The sequence below is a fragment of the Mercenaria mercenaria genome, chromosome 13 (assembly GCF_021730395.1).
Source record: "Mercenaria mercenaria strain notata chromosome 13, MADL_Memer_1, whole genome shotgun sequence".
NCBI lineage: Eukaryota > Metazoa > Mollusca > Bivalvia > Venerida > Veneridae > Mercenaria > Mercenaria mercenaria.
In genome coordinates, this window is record NC_069373.1 from 25,981,227 (window position 1) to 25,999,330 (window position 18,104).

The following is an 18,104-nucleotide window of genomic DNA, read 5'->3' on the forward strand; positions in this document are numbered from 1 at the left end:
AAAAAACGGGGTCAAATAAGTTGTAAATGCAGTATCACCTAAACGTAATTAATGGATTATGCAGTTCAAGACAAACTTTATCTCATAACGTAACGAACATGTATTATGTTGTAACAACAACTTTACTTACACCGATTTAAAGTAGCAGTCGGTTTATAAGTGACGTTATTGATTCATTTTGTGTTTTGTTATTGTTATCAAAAAGTATAACGGAAGTGCCTCACAACTGAAGCGGAAACCAGTTTGATGCGCAAAGTAGTCCACTGTAAGTAATATTTTTTGACAAATGTCCACAGAAATTAATAATTTTCTAATATTATAGACGAATATCTGAATAGGATTCATTATTTGATAAGAAATTATAATCATCGACATGTTTTTTTAAAAATCGTACACGTGCTGACACCTAAGTTGTCTCCCGTTGTTTATTAGAGTTACCTTTCGTCCGGCGCAGTAATACATTTGCAGTGAATCGCCGAGAAGTCGTGGGAAAATTAAAAACCATGTAAACAAACTAAAATTAACCACCTTTTCAAGATGAATTTCAAGTGATCGACATTCTGCATTTAACCAGCCTGACCTGTGTAGCATCTTAGATATCAGTTCTAAGGTATTCATTGTGTAGAATGTCATGTTATGCCCTTGCAATGCTAATCCCACTCTGATTTTTTAGCTCACCTGAGCAATGCTCAGGTGAGTTTTTCTGATCGCTCGATGTCCGGCGTCCATCGTCTGTCGTCTGTCGTCTGTCATCCGTCGTCTGTCAACATTTAGCTTGTGTATGTGATAGAGGCTATATTTTTCAATTAATCTTCATGAATATTGGTCAGAATGATAACCTTGATGAAATCTAGGCCGAGTTCGAAAATGGGTCATCTCGGGTCAAAAACTAGGTCACTAGGTCAAGTCAAAGAAAAACCTTGTGTATGCGATAGAGGCTGTATTTTTCATCTAATCTTCATGAATATTGGTCAGAATGATAACTTTGATGAAATCTAGGCCGAGTTCGAAAATTGGTCATCTCGGGTCAAAAACTAGGTCACTAGGTCAAATCAAAGATAAACCTTGTGTATGCGATAGAGGCTTTATTTTTCAATTCTTCTTCATGAATATTGGTCAGAATGATAACCTTGATGAAATCTAGGCCGAGTTCGAAAATCGGTCATCTCGGGTCAAAAACTAGGTCACTAGGTCAAATCAAAGAAAAACCTTGTGTATGCGATAGAGGCTGTATTTTTCAATTGATCTTCATGAATTTTGGTCAGAATGATTGCCTTGATGAAATCTAGGCCGAGTTCGAAAATGGGTCATCTCGGGTCAAAAACTAGGTCACTAGGTCAAATCAAAGAAAAAACTTGTATATGCGATAGAGGCGGTATTTTTCAATTGATCTTCATGAATTTTGGTCAGAATGATTACCTTGATGAAATCTAGGCCGAGTTCGAAAATGGGTCATCTGGGGTCAAAAACTAGGTCACTAGGTCATATCACGTAAAAACCTTGTGTATTCATTAGAGGCTGTATTTTTCAATTGATCTTCATGAATTTTGGTCAGAATGATTACCTTGATGAAATTTAGACCAAGTTCGAAAATGGGTCATCTGGGGTCAAAAACTAGGTCACTAGGTCAAATCAAAGAAAAACCTTGTGTATGCAATGGAGGCTGTATTATTCAACTGATCTTCATGAAATGTAGCCAGAATGATTACCTTGATAAAATCTAGGCCGAGTTCGAAAATGGGTCATCTGGGGTCAAAAACTAGGTCACTAGGTCAAATCGAAGAAAAACATTGTGTATGCAATAGAGGATGTATTTTTCAATTGATCTTCATGAAATTTGGTCAGAGTGATTGCTTTGATGAAATCTAGGTCGAGTTTGAATATGGGTTATCTAAGGTCAAAAACTAGGTCACTAGGTCAAATTAAAGAAAAATCTCGTGTATGCGATAGAGACTGTTTTTTTTCAATTGATTTTTATGAAATTTAGTCAGGTTGATTGCCTTAATGAAATCTAGGTCGAATTTGAATATGGGTCATCTGAGGTCAAAAACTAGGTCACTTGGTCAAATCAAAGAAAAAACTTCTGTATGTGATAGAGGCTGTATTTTTCAGTTGATATTCATGAATTTTGGTCAGAATGATTGCCTTGATAAAATCTAGGTCGAGTTTGAACGTGGGTCATCTAGGGTCAAAAACTAGGTCATATCTAAGAAAATGCTTGTTTTATCGCAAGAGACCAATTTTTTGGTCCAATCTTAATGAAAATTGGTCAGAATATTTGTTTCCATGAAATCACTAGGTCAAACATGTTTTACACTGTTATGGAGTGTTTCTTAGGTGAGCGACCTAGGGCCATCTTGGCCCTCTTGTTTGTTTACATTTTTTATCAATGAGAAATATGGCGTCCATCCCGAGATGAACTGACGTGGCGTTAAATTTTTACATGTTTAAGCAAACCTGGTGTGTTAGAAAGAAAATCTTATCCCTTCAACATTATTTGGAACACTGTTATTGTGGAAAACCTGTTTTTTCCTTATACAAAAGCGTAATATTTTGTGTTGAATGTACTTTCACAAAGACCTCTGTTTTCCTATTACATTCATAGTACCACATCCTTATCCACAAAATACTGAATATTACAGGTGTCCATCAGTATTATATCAGTTTAGGAATATGTTTTTTATTTTCCCACCATTGATTTCTTGAATATGCACCCCTTCCGCATTGCTGTATGAACTGTGAATGTAGCAATATGCGTCCCCTTAATATGATTGCAAAACATTAGGTTGATATGTAGTGCAGCTCTGCATTGACCAACAGTAGAATTAACTTTTTCTGGTGTGTAATTTGATAACATGATTTTTTCATGCATTTCATTTGTTTATTAATTACCTCCCTTTAATATGATGAAATATTTCATTATATTTTTAGCTCCACTATTCGGAGTATAGGGGTGTTATTCTACTCGCCCTTTCCCCCAAGCATATACTTGACTTTTAAGATGGGGGAATAAATTGACCAGTCAGTTCTTTCCCCACTAGCCAGTACTTGACCTGTCGGGTGGGGAGAGGAATTGACTGGTCAGTTCTTTCTCCTCAGCATATACTTGACCTATCAGTGGAGTAAAAATTGACCGTTTAGTTCTTTCCCCCTTAGCAAGAACTTGACCTGTCAGGTTGGGGAAGAAATTGACCGGTCAGGTTCCCCCCTGGCCAGTATTTGACCTGTCAGTTGGAGGAAGAAATTGACCGATCAGGTTCCACCCTGGCCAGTACTTGACCTGTCAGATGGGGGAAGAAATTGACCAGTCAGTTCTTTCCCCACTAGCAAGTACTTGACATGTCAGGTGGGGGAAGAAATTGACCAGTCAGTTCTTTCCCCCTAGCCAGTACTTGACATGTCAGGAGGAGGAAGAAATTGACCGTTCAGTTCTTTCCCCCTTAGCCAGTACTTGACCTGTCAGGTGGAGGAAGAAATTGACCGGTCAGGTTCCACCCTGGCCAGTATTTGACCTGTCAGTTGGAGGAAGAAATTGACCGATCAGGTTCCCCCCTGGCCAGTACTTGACCTGTCAGATGGGGGAAGAAATTTACCAGTCAGTTCTTTCCCCACTAGCAGTACTTGACATGTCAGGTGGGGGAAGAAATTGACCAGTCAGTTGTTTCCCTCTAGCCAGTACTTGACATGTCAGGTGGAGGAAGAAATTGACCATTCAGTTCTTTCCCCCTTAGCCAGTACTTGACCTGTCAGGTGGGGGAAGAAATTGACCGGTCAGGTTCCCCCCTGGCAAGTACTTGACCTGTCAGGTGGAGGAAGAATTGATTGATCTGTTCTTTCCCTCCTAGCCAGTACTTGAGTTGTACTTAACATGTGTAAGTGTATGTGTGTCAGGATCGTCTTTGTAATTTAAGCCCCATGTGGTTCTCGGAGGATCTGTGTATGAAAAGAATTGGAACCACTGCCTTACCCTTGCGTGATCGTAAAAGACTACTAATAGGGTCTTAACAATTGGTTTTGCTGTAACTCTGTGATTCTAGCAGGTATGCAAATTTTGATTCCATACCTCATGCTTTTATCTGGATGTAAATGAGATGTGGAGCCAAAATTTGTAGTCCTGTTTGGCGCCATATAACCTCTACTGTGTTAGTGCGCCGTAAAACCCAAATAAATAAATAAATTGTAATTTAAACTACTGGAAATATTTTGAAATAACTCGGTACAGTTGTTTACAATATCAAGCCAATGTGCAAACTAAATGCTTTGTATACCTCACTTTAATTAAAGTTATAATACTGGTAAAAATCACCGTTAAAATAAAGCAAATAACTTTGTAGATTTGTAGAAGACAGCCTAATGAACAAATTCTCCCGTTAGTTAGACTTGGATGGCCAGATATTGTTGAGATACGAATGGATATAAAACCATGAAATATTTAATGACCAGCTTTACACTAATTCACTCGCCAGGCTTCGCCGAATTCCGTAAACCAACGAAGACAGTGTCACGTGACAAAAATTTAAATACGTCGAAAACAACAATGGCTGGTCGGCTGTGATAGGATTTTGTGTAAAGACGGCGGATAAATGCAGAAATTTACAAATATTTTGCTTTTCGATGCCATTTCTACAAAAAATGCATTAATGTTATAAAATTTAGCCTGTTTTTAAATAAAAGAAAAGGCAGTTTACCAGAAAATGCGATACGAATGTGCTAGACATGTTGTTGTTTTGTTTCTTAAAATAGATTAGCGTGGCTCTTTAGTACGAACAATCATTTAGCGTGCAGCCTACTTTCACAATATGTCTACATCGCACAGGTCCGCGATTTTCAACCAAAATCGGTATTCAAATCAAATATAATGTCAAAACTACAATTCCCTGTGTCTCAATGTAAAGAACTATTCCCCTGAACAACGCCGTAGATCACTCATTAATGCAAATCCAAAAATTTTTATTTGTTGACCAGTCCTTACTACAAAATGAACATTGACGTATGTGTTATACAAACTTTTTTTTCAAAGCAAACGCAACAGTCCTGTGTTTACAACAGTCAGAGTATCAGTAATTCTATGAATGACTTCCTGTTTTCTTTTTAACTGACTTAAATAGTTTTACTGTTCTTTGAGATGCACATAATTTCTGTATCTTATTATTTTAACAGCTATCCCTGACAAAACATCTGCTAGTTATAATCGATAACGATTATCAAGCAATATAACATAGACATAATATGCTGTTACAGATCTCTGAGTTAAAATGAATCCCGTACTGACACCTAACCAGGAATCGTTCCAGAAGTCTGTCATGCTATAATTTATCAAATGCAATGGGCTCACCTTTTACTATACAATATTTCTAATCAATTTTCCTTTTGATCTGGCATAAATAATCCATGCAACATAATTTGAACACAACTTCAAGTTTCAAATTGGTACCCCTGTATGCAATATTTTGTCCGTCATTGCAGTTGTCACCTGATCAGGATACTCTTCATTTTGAAAAGCCAAATTATTGGCTGTAGGGAATCGTTATTTATTGACATTTTCTGAGAAATTGTATGTTGTTCTATAGATTTTATGTGATTAAATTTAATTCAAAAATAGGTAAAATTTTGATACTGATTTTCAAGAATAACCACGTGCTCTGAACTGTTGCATGACATCATGAGTTTCATGAGAGACTATGCGAGATGTTGCGGTTTGATACTGGTTAGTTAAACAAATGGGGTTTCACCTTAACTAAATGAATGCGACCATCAGAAAATAAAAAACACTGTCAGTTAAGTTATGTTAGCCAGAACTAGATAGTCCCCATTGTCAATGACTAACTGTGACTGGGAGGCGACTGTCTGGTCGACATTGATGATTAAGTCTTAATTGAAAACACAAATTAGTGTGCAATATTAAAATCAGCACTATTATATTATAAGTTACAGGTTAAAAGATGATAAAACAGATACTTCAGGTTTGAACAATCTACACCACTCCTGAACTCATTAAGAGTAGCACTAGATTTAACATGATGTATCCGCCTCCATCGGTGTAATCTGTCAATTTACAGGTAAATATATCCATTCAATGTCTTAGTGAACGGATGTTTTATGTGTTGCTGTAGAAAAATGACCTTCCAAAATAATTTCGCTACGTAATCTTCGCTGGCCAGTATTATAACTTTAAGGGAGTCAAATGTCATTTTTAGCTCACCTGAGCACGAAGTGCTCAAGGTGTGGTATTGTGACCGGTCATTGTCTGGCGTCTGTCATGCGTGGTCTGTCAACATTTGCCTTGTGAACACTCTAGAGGCTACAGTTGTGACCAAGTTTTTATGAATCTTGGTCAGAATGTTTGTCTTGATGATCTCTAGGTCAAGTTTCGGGCATGTTGGGTCAAAAACTAGGTCAGTAGGCCAGATCATAGGAAAAGCTTGTGAACACTCTAGAGGCCACAGTTGTCACCCAATCTTTATTGAAACTTAGTCAGAATGTTTGTCTTGATGATCTCAAGGTCAAGTTCGAAACTGGGTCATGTGGGGTGAAAATCTAGGTCAGTAGGCCAGATCATAGGAAAAGCTTGTGAACACTCTAGAGACCATTTGAGTGGAGATCAGAATTTTCAGGAGGCAGGGGATTGATTACAGGGGGTTCATTTCATGACACTTTTAACCCACTTTTAGCTCGGCTATAGGAAGTATATGGAGAGCTAACCTACTCACGTTGGTGTCGGCGTCTTTCCGTGTCCCCACCTTGGTTAAAGTTTTTTTACTTTCTCTTTTTTCTCCTTATCTCTGTAATTGCTTGATGGATTTGCTTTAAACTTAAAACAGTAATTCCTCATCATTGGTATGTAGCATCATCTAGTGGGCCTCTACCAAGATTATTCAAATTATCCCCCTAGGGTCAAATATGGCCCCACCCCGTGGGTCACATGGTATATATAAACTTACATAGGGAAAAACTTTGAAAATCTTCTTGCCCAAAACCATAAGGCCTAGGGCTTTGATCTTTGATATTTAGCATGTAGCATCATCTAGATGGCCTCTACCAAGATTGTTCAAATTATCCCCCTAGGATCACATTGTTTCTATAGACTTACATAGGGAAAAACTTTGAAAATCTTCTTGTCAAAAAAAAAGGGCCTAGGGGTATGATATTTGGTATGTAGCATCATATAGTGGGCCTCTACCAAGATTGTTCAAATGATCCTCCTAGGGTGAAATATGGCCCCGCCCTGGGGGTCACATGGTTTATATAGACTTATATAGGAAAAAGTTTTAAAAATCTTCTTGTCTGAAACCACAAGACCTAGGCCTTTGATATTTGATATGTAGCATTGGCTTGTGGCTTATTCAATTATGCCCCTAGGGTGAAAAGAGGCCCCGCCCTGGGGGTACCAAGTTTTACATAGATTTATAGAGGAAAACTTTAAAAATCTTTGTCTGAAATTGAAAGGCATAGGCTTTTGATATTTGATATGTAGCATTGCCTGGTGGTCCTTTACCAAGATTATTCAAACTATGCCCCTGAGGTGAAAAGAGGCCCCTGCCAGGGGTCCCAAGTTTTACTTAGACTTATATAGGAAAAAAACTTTAAAAATCTTCTTGCCTGAAACTGCAAGGCCTATGCTTTTGATATTTGGTATGCTGCATTGCCTATTGGTCCTCGACCATAATTATTCAAATTATGCACCTGGGGTGAAAAGAGGCTATGCCCTGGGGGCCCCAAGTTTTACATAGACTTATATAGGATTTTTTTTTTAAAATCTTCTTGTCTGAAAGTTCAAGGCTTAAGCCTTTGATATTTGGTATATAGCATTGCCTAGTGGTTCTCTGACAAGATTGTTCAAATTATGCCCCTGGAGTGAAAAGAGGCCCTGCCTCGGGGGTAACTTGTATATGAGTTATATTGGAAAAAATACTTCAAAAATCATGTAATAATCTGATCATATTTCCTAGACTGTTTAATTGTAATTACCTAATGACCTCAAGTAAAAAGGGGTCATTTGACTATGACCTTGACCTACTGACCTACTTTTTTTGTTTTTTAAGATACAGCATTGAAATTTAGATGACATTTAAAGTCTTGCACACCGACCTTAACAGCATAGAAATTTGGACCATGTCAGTAACTTTTGATAAAGATTTCAATACAGTAGATTTCCCCCTAATGGGCACGCCGAAATTGCGGCCACTTTTTCAAAGTACAAAATAAGTTTGTTCTTTATTCATTATAAATATTGACCAGTACAGCGGGCACGTCGCTAATGCGGCATTGCGGCCACTTTTTGCCGAACAAATTGCTAATTTACTATCTACTAACTGACCATAATTACGGGCAGACAAAAGGATGGACCCAGACATCCTTTGTTTATTTAACACATTGACCTTGTTTATTTAAACAGAGTGATCCCCAGCCTTGGGCAATTTACAACAAATTACATCGATCGATACATGTGTATTTCAATCAGGTACACTTAATCGGTATTGCATGGACGCTTGTTATACAAATGTAAGATCAAGTTCAAGTGTTTACAGATCCATGATGAATGCTGAAATTATTTTGTCAATTTTGTTGTGAAAACTTTAATTGTTGAGCAATTAGGAGAAGTTATCCCCATGTAAGTATCATTTTGACCTTTTTGATCTCAAAAGAAGAAAATAATTGTATTGAATGATACGATAATTGTGTCAATTATGTAGGGGATTTTTGTTCTTTAATTTAGTTTGTAGGCCTAATTGACTTTATTGAACATAGAAAATTATGACAGTTTGCACACAATCTTCAGAACATCATAGATATTGATTCCTTTTGGTCTTTTGTTGAAATACCTAACCTTGAGTAAGTCCAATTAATTTGCTGATTAAATGCATGCAGATTTTGGTTTCATTCTGCATTTTACATTTTTACAAAATAGTCAGTTACATATGATATTATTCTCTGTCTGAAATCATGGCAAATAAACAATGTATATAATGACCAAAAGACAAATTCAGTCAGAAATACTCAGTATGTATCTAGACAACTAAATACAATCTATATGTACATAATTGACCCAAAACATGGATTAAGATCAAACTCCACATCCAAATCAAGCATATAAATGAGGGATTTTAAGCATGACACTACATGGTTATATCTAGAAACATCATTATGACCTCATAGTACAATGGTTGTTGACTGGTCAGTAACACTTGACATCTCAAATTCACTATTAAGGCCAGACCACTATTAAGGCCACTTTTGGTCAGACCGATGGATGCTCTTAATAGAGAGAATCTACTGTACTCATCTTTAATGTTCTTAGCCCTGACCTACTGACCTACTTTCTTGTTTTTGAAGCTACAGCAAAAAGATTTGGACCACATGTATAATGTTTGATACAGATTTCAATACTCATCTCGAATAATCTGAATTGTGATCTACTGAACTACTTTTTCATTTTTGAAGTTACAGTATAGAAATTTGTACCACATGTAGAACTTTTGATACAGATTTCAATACTCATCTTAAATATTATTAACCCTGACCTACTGACCTACTTTCTTGTTTTTGAAGCTACAGCAAAGAGATTTGGAGCACATAGTGACAGTGTGAGCTTTTGTGATCGCATTTTGTCCGTCGTCAATGCGTCTGTCGTCCGTTCACAATTTCTTGTGAACAGGATAGAGACCACATTTTGCAGTCAATTTGAATCAAACTTGCACACAACTTGTATTGGCATAATATCTCGGTTCTTTGCGAAAACTGGCCAGATCCCATTATGGGTTCCAGAGTTATGGCCCCTTAAAGGGCCAGAATTTGCTATTTTTGACTTGTGAACACGATAGAGACGACATTTTGCAATCAACTTTAATCAAACTTGCACACAACTTGTATTGGCGTAATATCTCGGTTCCTTTTGAAAACTAGCCAGATCCCTTCATGGGTTCCAGAGTTATGTCCCCTTAACCCTTTCCCACATCGATATGTTTATCACCGTATCTATCGATTACCAAACAGAAACGTATTGACCCGAGTCTATCGGTTCCCCGATAGAAACGTATTATACCGATTAACGGCCATTTGAACAGAATCGTTTTATCCCGTGTTTCATAATCAATCGCTTTATTTTCGTTCTTTTCCTAAAGAAACAAATTCCGGATGTTTACTAACTCAAAATATGGGATTTCGTCATCATTATTTACGTACAAGATCATGTGGTTACTATTTAAATTTATCGAGTACTTTGCAAAGAAAGACACCGGGGTTTTTTCCTACATGTGCACGACGCTACGTCATGGAAAATTACTGAGAAAACTGCTTGCAACTGGCTGGTTCGTGGGCTTTCCTCGTTCTAAAAATAACAATCATTTAACATCAAAGTATTTTTAATGTGTTAGGTCATGAAGGTCACGCATGATACATGCAGATTTCCCCTAAACAACAATTTGTGTATACGATGGCTTGGAATTTATGGCCTTACATAACGGGAAGTGTTAATCAAAACAGAAGGACCGCGGCTTTCAAATATTTTATGACACCCCAAGAGTTAATTGCAGCGGAAGTCACCCGTGATGTACCGACGTTTGATCATCAAAATATTACGTAATATTATCTTAAAGATATTTTAATTTTTAGCACAAGAATACTGTAGTCGGTTACGAGTCTCGATCTCAGCGATCTTTTTGCACTTTCAGAAATTTTACGATCCGTTATTTTTGTAGTGTTATTCAGTTTGATGGTTGTTTTTTTTATATAAATACTTACAGATTCCGATTCGGAAGATAAGTCTATTAACTATAAATCAAACTTTCAAATATCAAAATGAAATTGTATATGAATTTCAATGTGAAAGTAATCCAAAACAGAATTTTATGCCTAAAAATATATATTCCCGTACTTTAACACTTTATATATTCGAAACTCAAAGAGAAACTACAATAAACTTTGTATCATCGGAAAGAGAATTTAAATTGCTATAAACTTTATATTGACAAAAATAATGTCAAACTTACAGAAAATATTAAAATAATGACATTTTTAACAGAAGTGTGTGTAATCACAAAATAATGCCAGCACCTCTGTTCAGATAAGACAGTCACCTTTATCTGCCATATACCGATTATTGATTATTGATTATCACTTATCAGTGTTATGTAAAAGGTTACTTTGGCTTCTGCTCTGTGTGGTAAAGGGTTAAAGGGCCAAAATTTGCTATTTTTAGCTTTTGAACACGATAGAGACAACATTTTGCAACCAACTTTAATCAGACTTGCACACAACTTATATTGGTATAATATCTCGGTTACTTTCGTAAACTGGCCAGGTCCCTTCATGGGTTCCAGAGTTATGACCCCTTAAAGTGCCAAAATTTGATATTTTGGCTTTTGCAGCCATATAGAGACTTCATTTATGGTTTGATTTGATACAAACTTGCAAAATATCTTCAACAACAATAAATCTTTGATTCCATGATGAATCTTTCAGATCCAATCATAGGTTCTGGAGTTACGGCCCTTGATTGACCCATAAAAGAGACAAAATTTGTTAATTTTTACCTTTTGAACACGATAGAAGTGGCTATTTATATTTGATTTTAACCACACTTACATACAACTGAAGTCTCAATAAGATCTCAGTTCCTTTCGAAAACCGGCTAGATTCCTTCACGGATTCTGGAGTTACTGCCCCTGAAAGGTGCAAAATTTTCTAATAGAAGTTTCATTTATGCTTTTATTTGATACAAACTTGCACAGAATGATTATCTTGATGATTTCAAGGCCTGGATCGAAACTAGGTCATGTCGGGTCAAAAACTTGGTCATTAGGTCAAATCAAAGGAAAAGCTTGTAAACAACCTAGAGGCCACATTAATAACCCTATCTTCATGAAACTTGGTCAGAATGTTTATCTTGATGATTCTTAGGCTAAATGCGAAACTGGGTCATATTGGATCAAAAACTAGGTCACCCTTTCAAATCAAAGGAAAAGCTTGTTAACACTCCTGTTCATTTGATGTGCATGAAACTTAGTCAGAATGTTTGTGTGCATAAATATCGTATGAATTTTTATCTGGTTCATGTAGGTTTAAAAACTAGGTCACCAGGTCAAATCAAAGAATAAGCTTGTTTACACTCAAGATGCCATGTTTTTTGGTCTAATCTTAATGAAAATTTGTCAGAATATTTGTCTCCATGAAATCATTAGATAAACATGTTTACACTGTTATTGTGTGTTACTCAGGTGAGCGACTTAGAGCCATCTTGGCCCTCTTGTTAACAGATTTCATTACTTATCTTGAAGAATCTTTACCATGACCTTCTCACTTTTTGTTCTGTTTTATAAGCTTTGGCAAAGAAATTTGTTCAAGCAAGCAATTAAACTCAGGTGAGCGATATAGGGCCATCATGGCCCTCTTGTTGAAGATACAGCCTCGAAATTTGGATGACATGTACAGTTTTGCACACCAATCTTAAAACTGACTTTCAGTGACCATGAATATGACCTACTGACCTACTTTCTTGTTTTTTAAGCTTTAGCAAAGAAATTTGTTCATGCAAGCAACTTGACTCAGGTGAGCGATATAGGGCCATCATGTCCCTCTTGTTTGTAGAAATGGCAGAGAAAAGCAAAATATTTGTAAATTTCTGAATTTATCCGCCATCTTTACACAAAATCCTATCACGGCCAATCAGCCATTGTAGTTTTCAACGTATTTAAACTTTTGTGACATGACACTGTCTTAGTTGATTTACAGAAATCGGCGAAGCCTGGCGAGTTAATTAGGGACCAGCGGGTCATTAAATATTTTATGGTTTTATATCCATTCTATCTCAACAATATTTAGCCATCCAAATCTAACTAATGTGCGAATTTGTTCATTAGACTGTTTTCTACAAATCTACAAAGTTATTTGCTTTCTTTTAACAGTGATTTTGAACAGGATTATAACTTTAATAAACAGCATTTGTGTTCAGGGTGAGCTATGAGTGTAGGTGGATAGTCCATTGTCTGTTGTCCATTGTCCAGCATCAACATTTTTTTCTTAAACATCTTTTTCTCTGAAACTGCTGGTCAGAATTACACCAAACTTGGTCAGTAGGATCCTGGCATGGACCTCTATTAAATTTGTTCAAATTGTTCACCATTGCATTTGTTCCATAAGAATTCAGGATGGGAAGCTTAAAATGTAGAAAACTTACAAGATTATAGTTGCTATTAGAATTAAATACATTAGCATTCAGAGTCTTTTATTTATTATGCAGGGATCTATGAAAGAAAAAGAAGGTCGCATTGAAGAACTGGAGGAAGCATTGAGGGAGAGTGTAAAAATCACTGCAGAAAGGGAAATGTTACTTATGGAACAGAAGATGCAAATTGATTCAAGTCAGAATAAAGTAAGATTATAATTTATCTGTTCTGTTAACATGGCTTCTGTGGCTGACTGGGTAAAGGCATTGGATAGAAACAATTACAGGTTACTGCAGTTGAGGCTGATATATCTAGCCTTGGAAGAGATGGGGCTTGAACTGTTATTCTGTTTATCATGTAACTCATATAAACTGCCTATAACAACATATTTCCTTATAATATTTTTTAATAATTGATTTCTGAAGCAAAATAGGGGGGTTCGGGTCTAGTCGGCAGTAACTGGCCATTGCGCAGAAACACTAGTTACTATGCTATTGTGATCGTTACTATGCTGTTGTGAAGCCAATTTGCGCAAATATGGAAGCTTTCAGCCCGCCATTTTTAAAAATTTGAAAATCAAGGATCTTCAATAGGTTTTCAGTATTTTAGCAACAGATTTAATTTTAGCAGCAGAAACTTACCTATATTAAACATTTGACATGTATGATTTATTAAAATTTCAAGGTCGAACAAAATAATGTAGTTTTGAGGAATCGAGTTTACAGTCTTATAAATCGATATCATGTAATCTATGTTCATAGACGCTTGAGGGAGGCTGAAGCTGATGCGAAAAAAGTACCTAATAATTCTAAATATTATAATGATATCTATGATAAAATATAGTATATCGATATATATTTATAATTGTTTTAAAGACATTGCAATAAGTTGCACTCTGTATAGCTCAATGGGGAGCAGTGTTGATTATTATCTTGGGGGTCTGGTTCCAAACCCCTAACTGCTACATTTTTATGCCCCGGAAGGGAGGCATATAGTTTTTGATCGGTCTGTCAGTCTGTCGGTCTGTCCGCAATTTTCATGTCCGGTCCATATCTTTGTCATCCATGAATGGATTTTCAAATAACTTGGCATGAATGTGTACCACAGTAAGACGACATGTCGCGCGCAAGACCCAGGTTTGTAGCTCAAAGGTCAAGGTCACACTTAGACGTTAAAGGTCATTTTTCATGATAGTGCATTGATGGGCGTGTCCGGTCCATATCTTTGTCATCCATGGATGGATTTTCAAATAACTTGGCATGAATGTGTACCACAGTAAGACGACGTGTCCTGCGCAAGACCCAGGTCCGTAGCTCAAAGGTCAAGGTCACACTTAGACATTAAAGGTCATTTTTCATGATAGTGCATTGATGGGCGTGTCCGGTCCATATCTTTGTCATTCATGCATGGATTTTAAAATTATTGGGCATGAATGTGAACCACAGTAAGACGACGTGTCGCTCGCAAGACCCAATTCTGTAGCTCAAAGGTCAAGGTCAAACTTAGACGTTAAAGGTCATTTTTCATGATAGTGCATTGATGGGTGTGTCCGATCCATATCTTTGTCATCCATGGATGGATTTTCAAATAACTTGGCATGAATGTGAACCACAGTAAGACAACGTGTCGCGCGCAAGACCCAGGTCTGTAGCTCAAAGGTCAAGGTCACACTTAGACGTTAAAGGTCATATTTCATGATAGTGCATTGATGGGCGTGTCCGGTCCATATCTTTGTCATTCATGCATGGATTTTAAAATAACTATGTATGAATGTGTGGCACAGTAAGACGACGTGTCGCGCGCAAGACTCAGGTCCATAGGTCAAAGGTTCTAAACTCTAACATCAGCCATAACTATTCATTCAAAGTGCCATCGGAGGCATATGTCATCCTTTGGAGACAGCTCTTGTTTCCTTTAATATGAGTAATATACATTTTTCTTCTGCTCAGATATGAACAGAACATGTCATTACGTCTACTTTGTGTCATTTGATACGTAAATGTACACAAATGAGTGGCCTTGATGTAATAATTCCATTTTGAACAACGTGGGCCTATCGCATTTGTCTTTGGGACACCTCTAATTCTATAAAAAATTCATAGTTTTTCTGTCTTTTTGATATGAGTCAGCATTTAGGTAGTAACCGGTGTTTTTTTACCGGGCATGTGTTGCATATTTGGAATTAAATGAGGAACAAGTAGCAGCATTTGTGTTTGAGTTTGACTTTTGTTGATAAAATTTAGGATAGTGACCATGCTCTGTGTAAAACTACGTTCTTTCATGTGTTACTTTGTCTACATTCTTAAATTTTGAAATCGATTCATTAAAGGATTTACGTCATGTGACATGTACTACATGTATTAATGTTCGTTCTTCCGAATTTACAACGTAGGTATGTTTCAAATGAATTTTAAGTGCTTAATTTAATTCATTAAAGAATTATATTATGTTTTTATCAAAACAGCATTGTTTTTAGCTCACCTGTCACAAAGTGACAAGGTGAGCTTTTGTGATCGTGCGGCGTCCGTCGTCCGTCCGTCCGTCCGTGCGTCCGTGCGTAAACTTTTGCTTGTGACCACTCTAGAGGTCACAATTTTCATGGGATCTTTATGAAAGTTGGTCAGAATGTTCACCTTGATGATATCTAGGTCAAGTTCGAAACTGGGTCACGTGCCTTCAAAAACTAGGTCAGTAGGTCTAAAAATAGAAAAACCTTGTGACCTCTCTATAGGCCATATATTTCACAAGATCTTCATGAAAATTGGTCAGAATGTTCACCTTGATGATATCTAGGTCAAGTTCGAAACTGGGTCACGTGCCGTCAAAAACTAGGTCAGTAGGTCTAAAAATAGAAAAACCTTGTGACCTCTCTAGAGGCCATTACACAAGATCTTCATGAAAATTGGTCAGAATGTTCACCTTGATGATATCTAGGTCAAGTTCGAAACTGGGTCACGTGCCGTCAAAAACTAGGTCAGTAGGTCTAAAAATAGAAAAACCTTGTGACCTCTCTAGAGGCCATATATTACACAAGATCTTCATGAAAATTAGTCAGAACGTTCAACTTGATGATATCTAGGTCAAGTTCGAAAAGGGGTCACGTGCCATCAAAAACTAGGTCAGTAGGTCTAAAAATAAAAAAACCTTGTGACCTCTCTAGAGGCCGTACTTTTCAATGGATCTTCATAAAAATTGGTCAGAATGTTCACCTTGATGATATCTAGGTCAGGTTCGATACTGGGTCATGTGCCTTCAAAAACTAGGTCAGTAGGTCAAATAATAGAAAAACCTTGTGACCTCTCTAGAGGCCATATTTTTCACGGGATCTGTATGGAAGTTAGTCAGAATGTTCATCTTGATGAAATCTAGGTCAAGTTCGAAACTGGGTCAACTGCGGTCAAAAACTAGGTCAGTAGGTCAAATAATAGAAAAACCTTGTGACCTCTCTAGAGGCCATATTTTTCATGGGATCTGTATGAAAGTTGGTTTGAATGTTCATCTTGATGATATCTAGGTCAAGTTCGAAACTGGGTCATCTGCGGTCTAAAACTAGGTCAGTAGGTCTAAAAATAGAAAAACCTTGTGACCTCTCTAGAGGCCATATTTTTGATGGGATCTGTATGAAAGTTGGTCTGAATGTTCATCTTGATGATATCTAGGTCAAGTTCGAAACTGGGTCAACTGCAGTCAAAAACTAGGCCAGTAGGTCTAAAAATAGAAAAACCTTGTGACCTCTCTAGAGGCCATATTTTTCAATGAATCTTCATGAAAATTGGTCAGAATGTTCATCTTGATGATATCTAGGTCAAGTTCGAAACTGGGTCACGTGTAGTCATAAACTAGGTCAGTAGGTCAAATAATAAAAAAACCTTGTGACCTCTCTAGAGGCCATATTTCTCATGGGATCTGTATGAAAGTTGGTGTTAGTATTCATCTTGATGATATCTAGGTCAAGTTCGAAACTGGGTCAACTGCGGTCAAAAACTAGGTCAGTAGGTCTAAAAATAGAAAAACCTTTTGACCACTTTAGAGGCCATATTTTTCAATGGATCTTCATGAAAATTTGTCTGAATGTTCACCTTGATGATATCTACATAAAATTTGAAACTGGGTCACGTGTGGTCAAAACTAGGTCAGTAGGTATAAAAATAGAAAAACCTTGTGACCTCTCTAGAGGCCATACTCTTCATGAGATCTTCATGAAAATTGGTGAGAATGTTCACCTTGATAATATCTATGTCAAGTTCAAAACTGGGTCATGTGCCTTCAAAAACTAGGTCATTAGGTCAAATAAAAGAAAAACCTTGTGACCTCTCTAGAAGCCATATTTTTCAATGGATCTTCATGAAAATTGGGTCATGTGGAGAAGGTGAGCGATTCAGGACCATCATGGTCCTCTTGTTTTAAAAACTTTGACAAGGCCGGTGAAACCTGACAGTGTGGCCGAAAAGCATCGAAAACGGCCGACATGGGCTGACCAGACTTGACAGTAATTACCACGACTGGTTATCAATTCCTTCAGTGTTTTACCACAATTAACCCCTGAACATGTGTCCGACAGTCTAATCTATATTTAGACTCTGTAGAATACGAAATCAAAACTTATGATTTGTGCTATATCGTATTGCATTGCTTAAACAGCTGAATAATCCCGAACCCACTCTAAATAAATTCAAATTTTATGGATTTGAAAATTCATCCACTCCTGAAACATCTTACAATATAGCAGCGATGTTAACTTAGAAATATTTATTGTCTTTCTGATATTCTAACAATAAGATAAACTCCTGCCTGTGTAAAAATAAAATGCTCTGGAATTAAGCTTTGCTAGAGCCATTTGGCTTGTTTCAGTAGATTGAAGTACTCCCTAATTGCCCATCTGTGCCCCAAATGTAGCTCTGTGCAGCCCTTGGGGTCTTCTCCACCCTGAAAGCTTGGAAA

At 37.0% G+C, this 18,104-nt stretch overlaps 1 protein-coding gene across 9 annotated transcripts in view; it reads left to right on the top strand.

Moving 5' to 3' along the window:
• LOC123529310 (ELKS/Rab6-interacting/CAST family member 1-like) overlaps positions 1 to 18,104 on the top strand; it is a 423,378-nt gene that overhangs the window by 304,197 nt on the left and 101,077 nt on the right. For all 9 annotated transcript variants that reach the window (XM_053521352.1, XM_053521353.1, XM_053521354.1 and 6 more), the window contains one exon: positions 13,238 to 13,369. In XM_053521352.1, the coding sequence (XP_053377327.1) occupies positions 13,238 to 13,369 (132 nt within the window). The remainder of the gene's footprint in view (positions 1 to 13,237; positions 13,370 to 18,104) is intronic.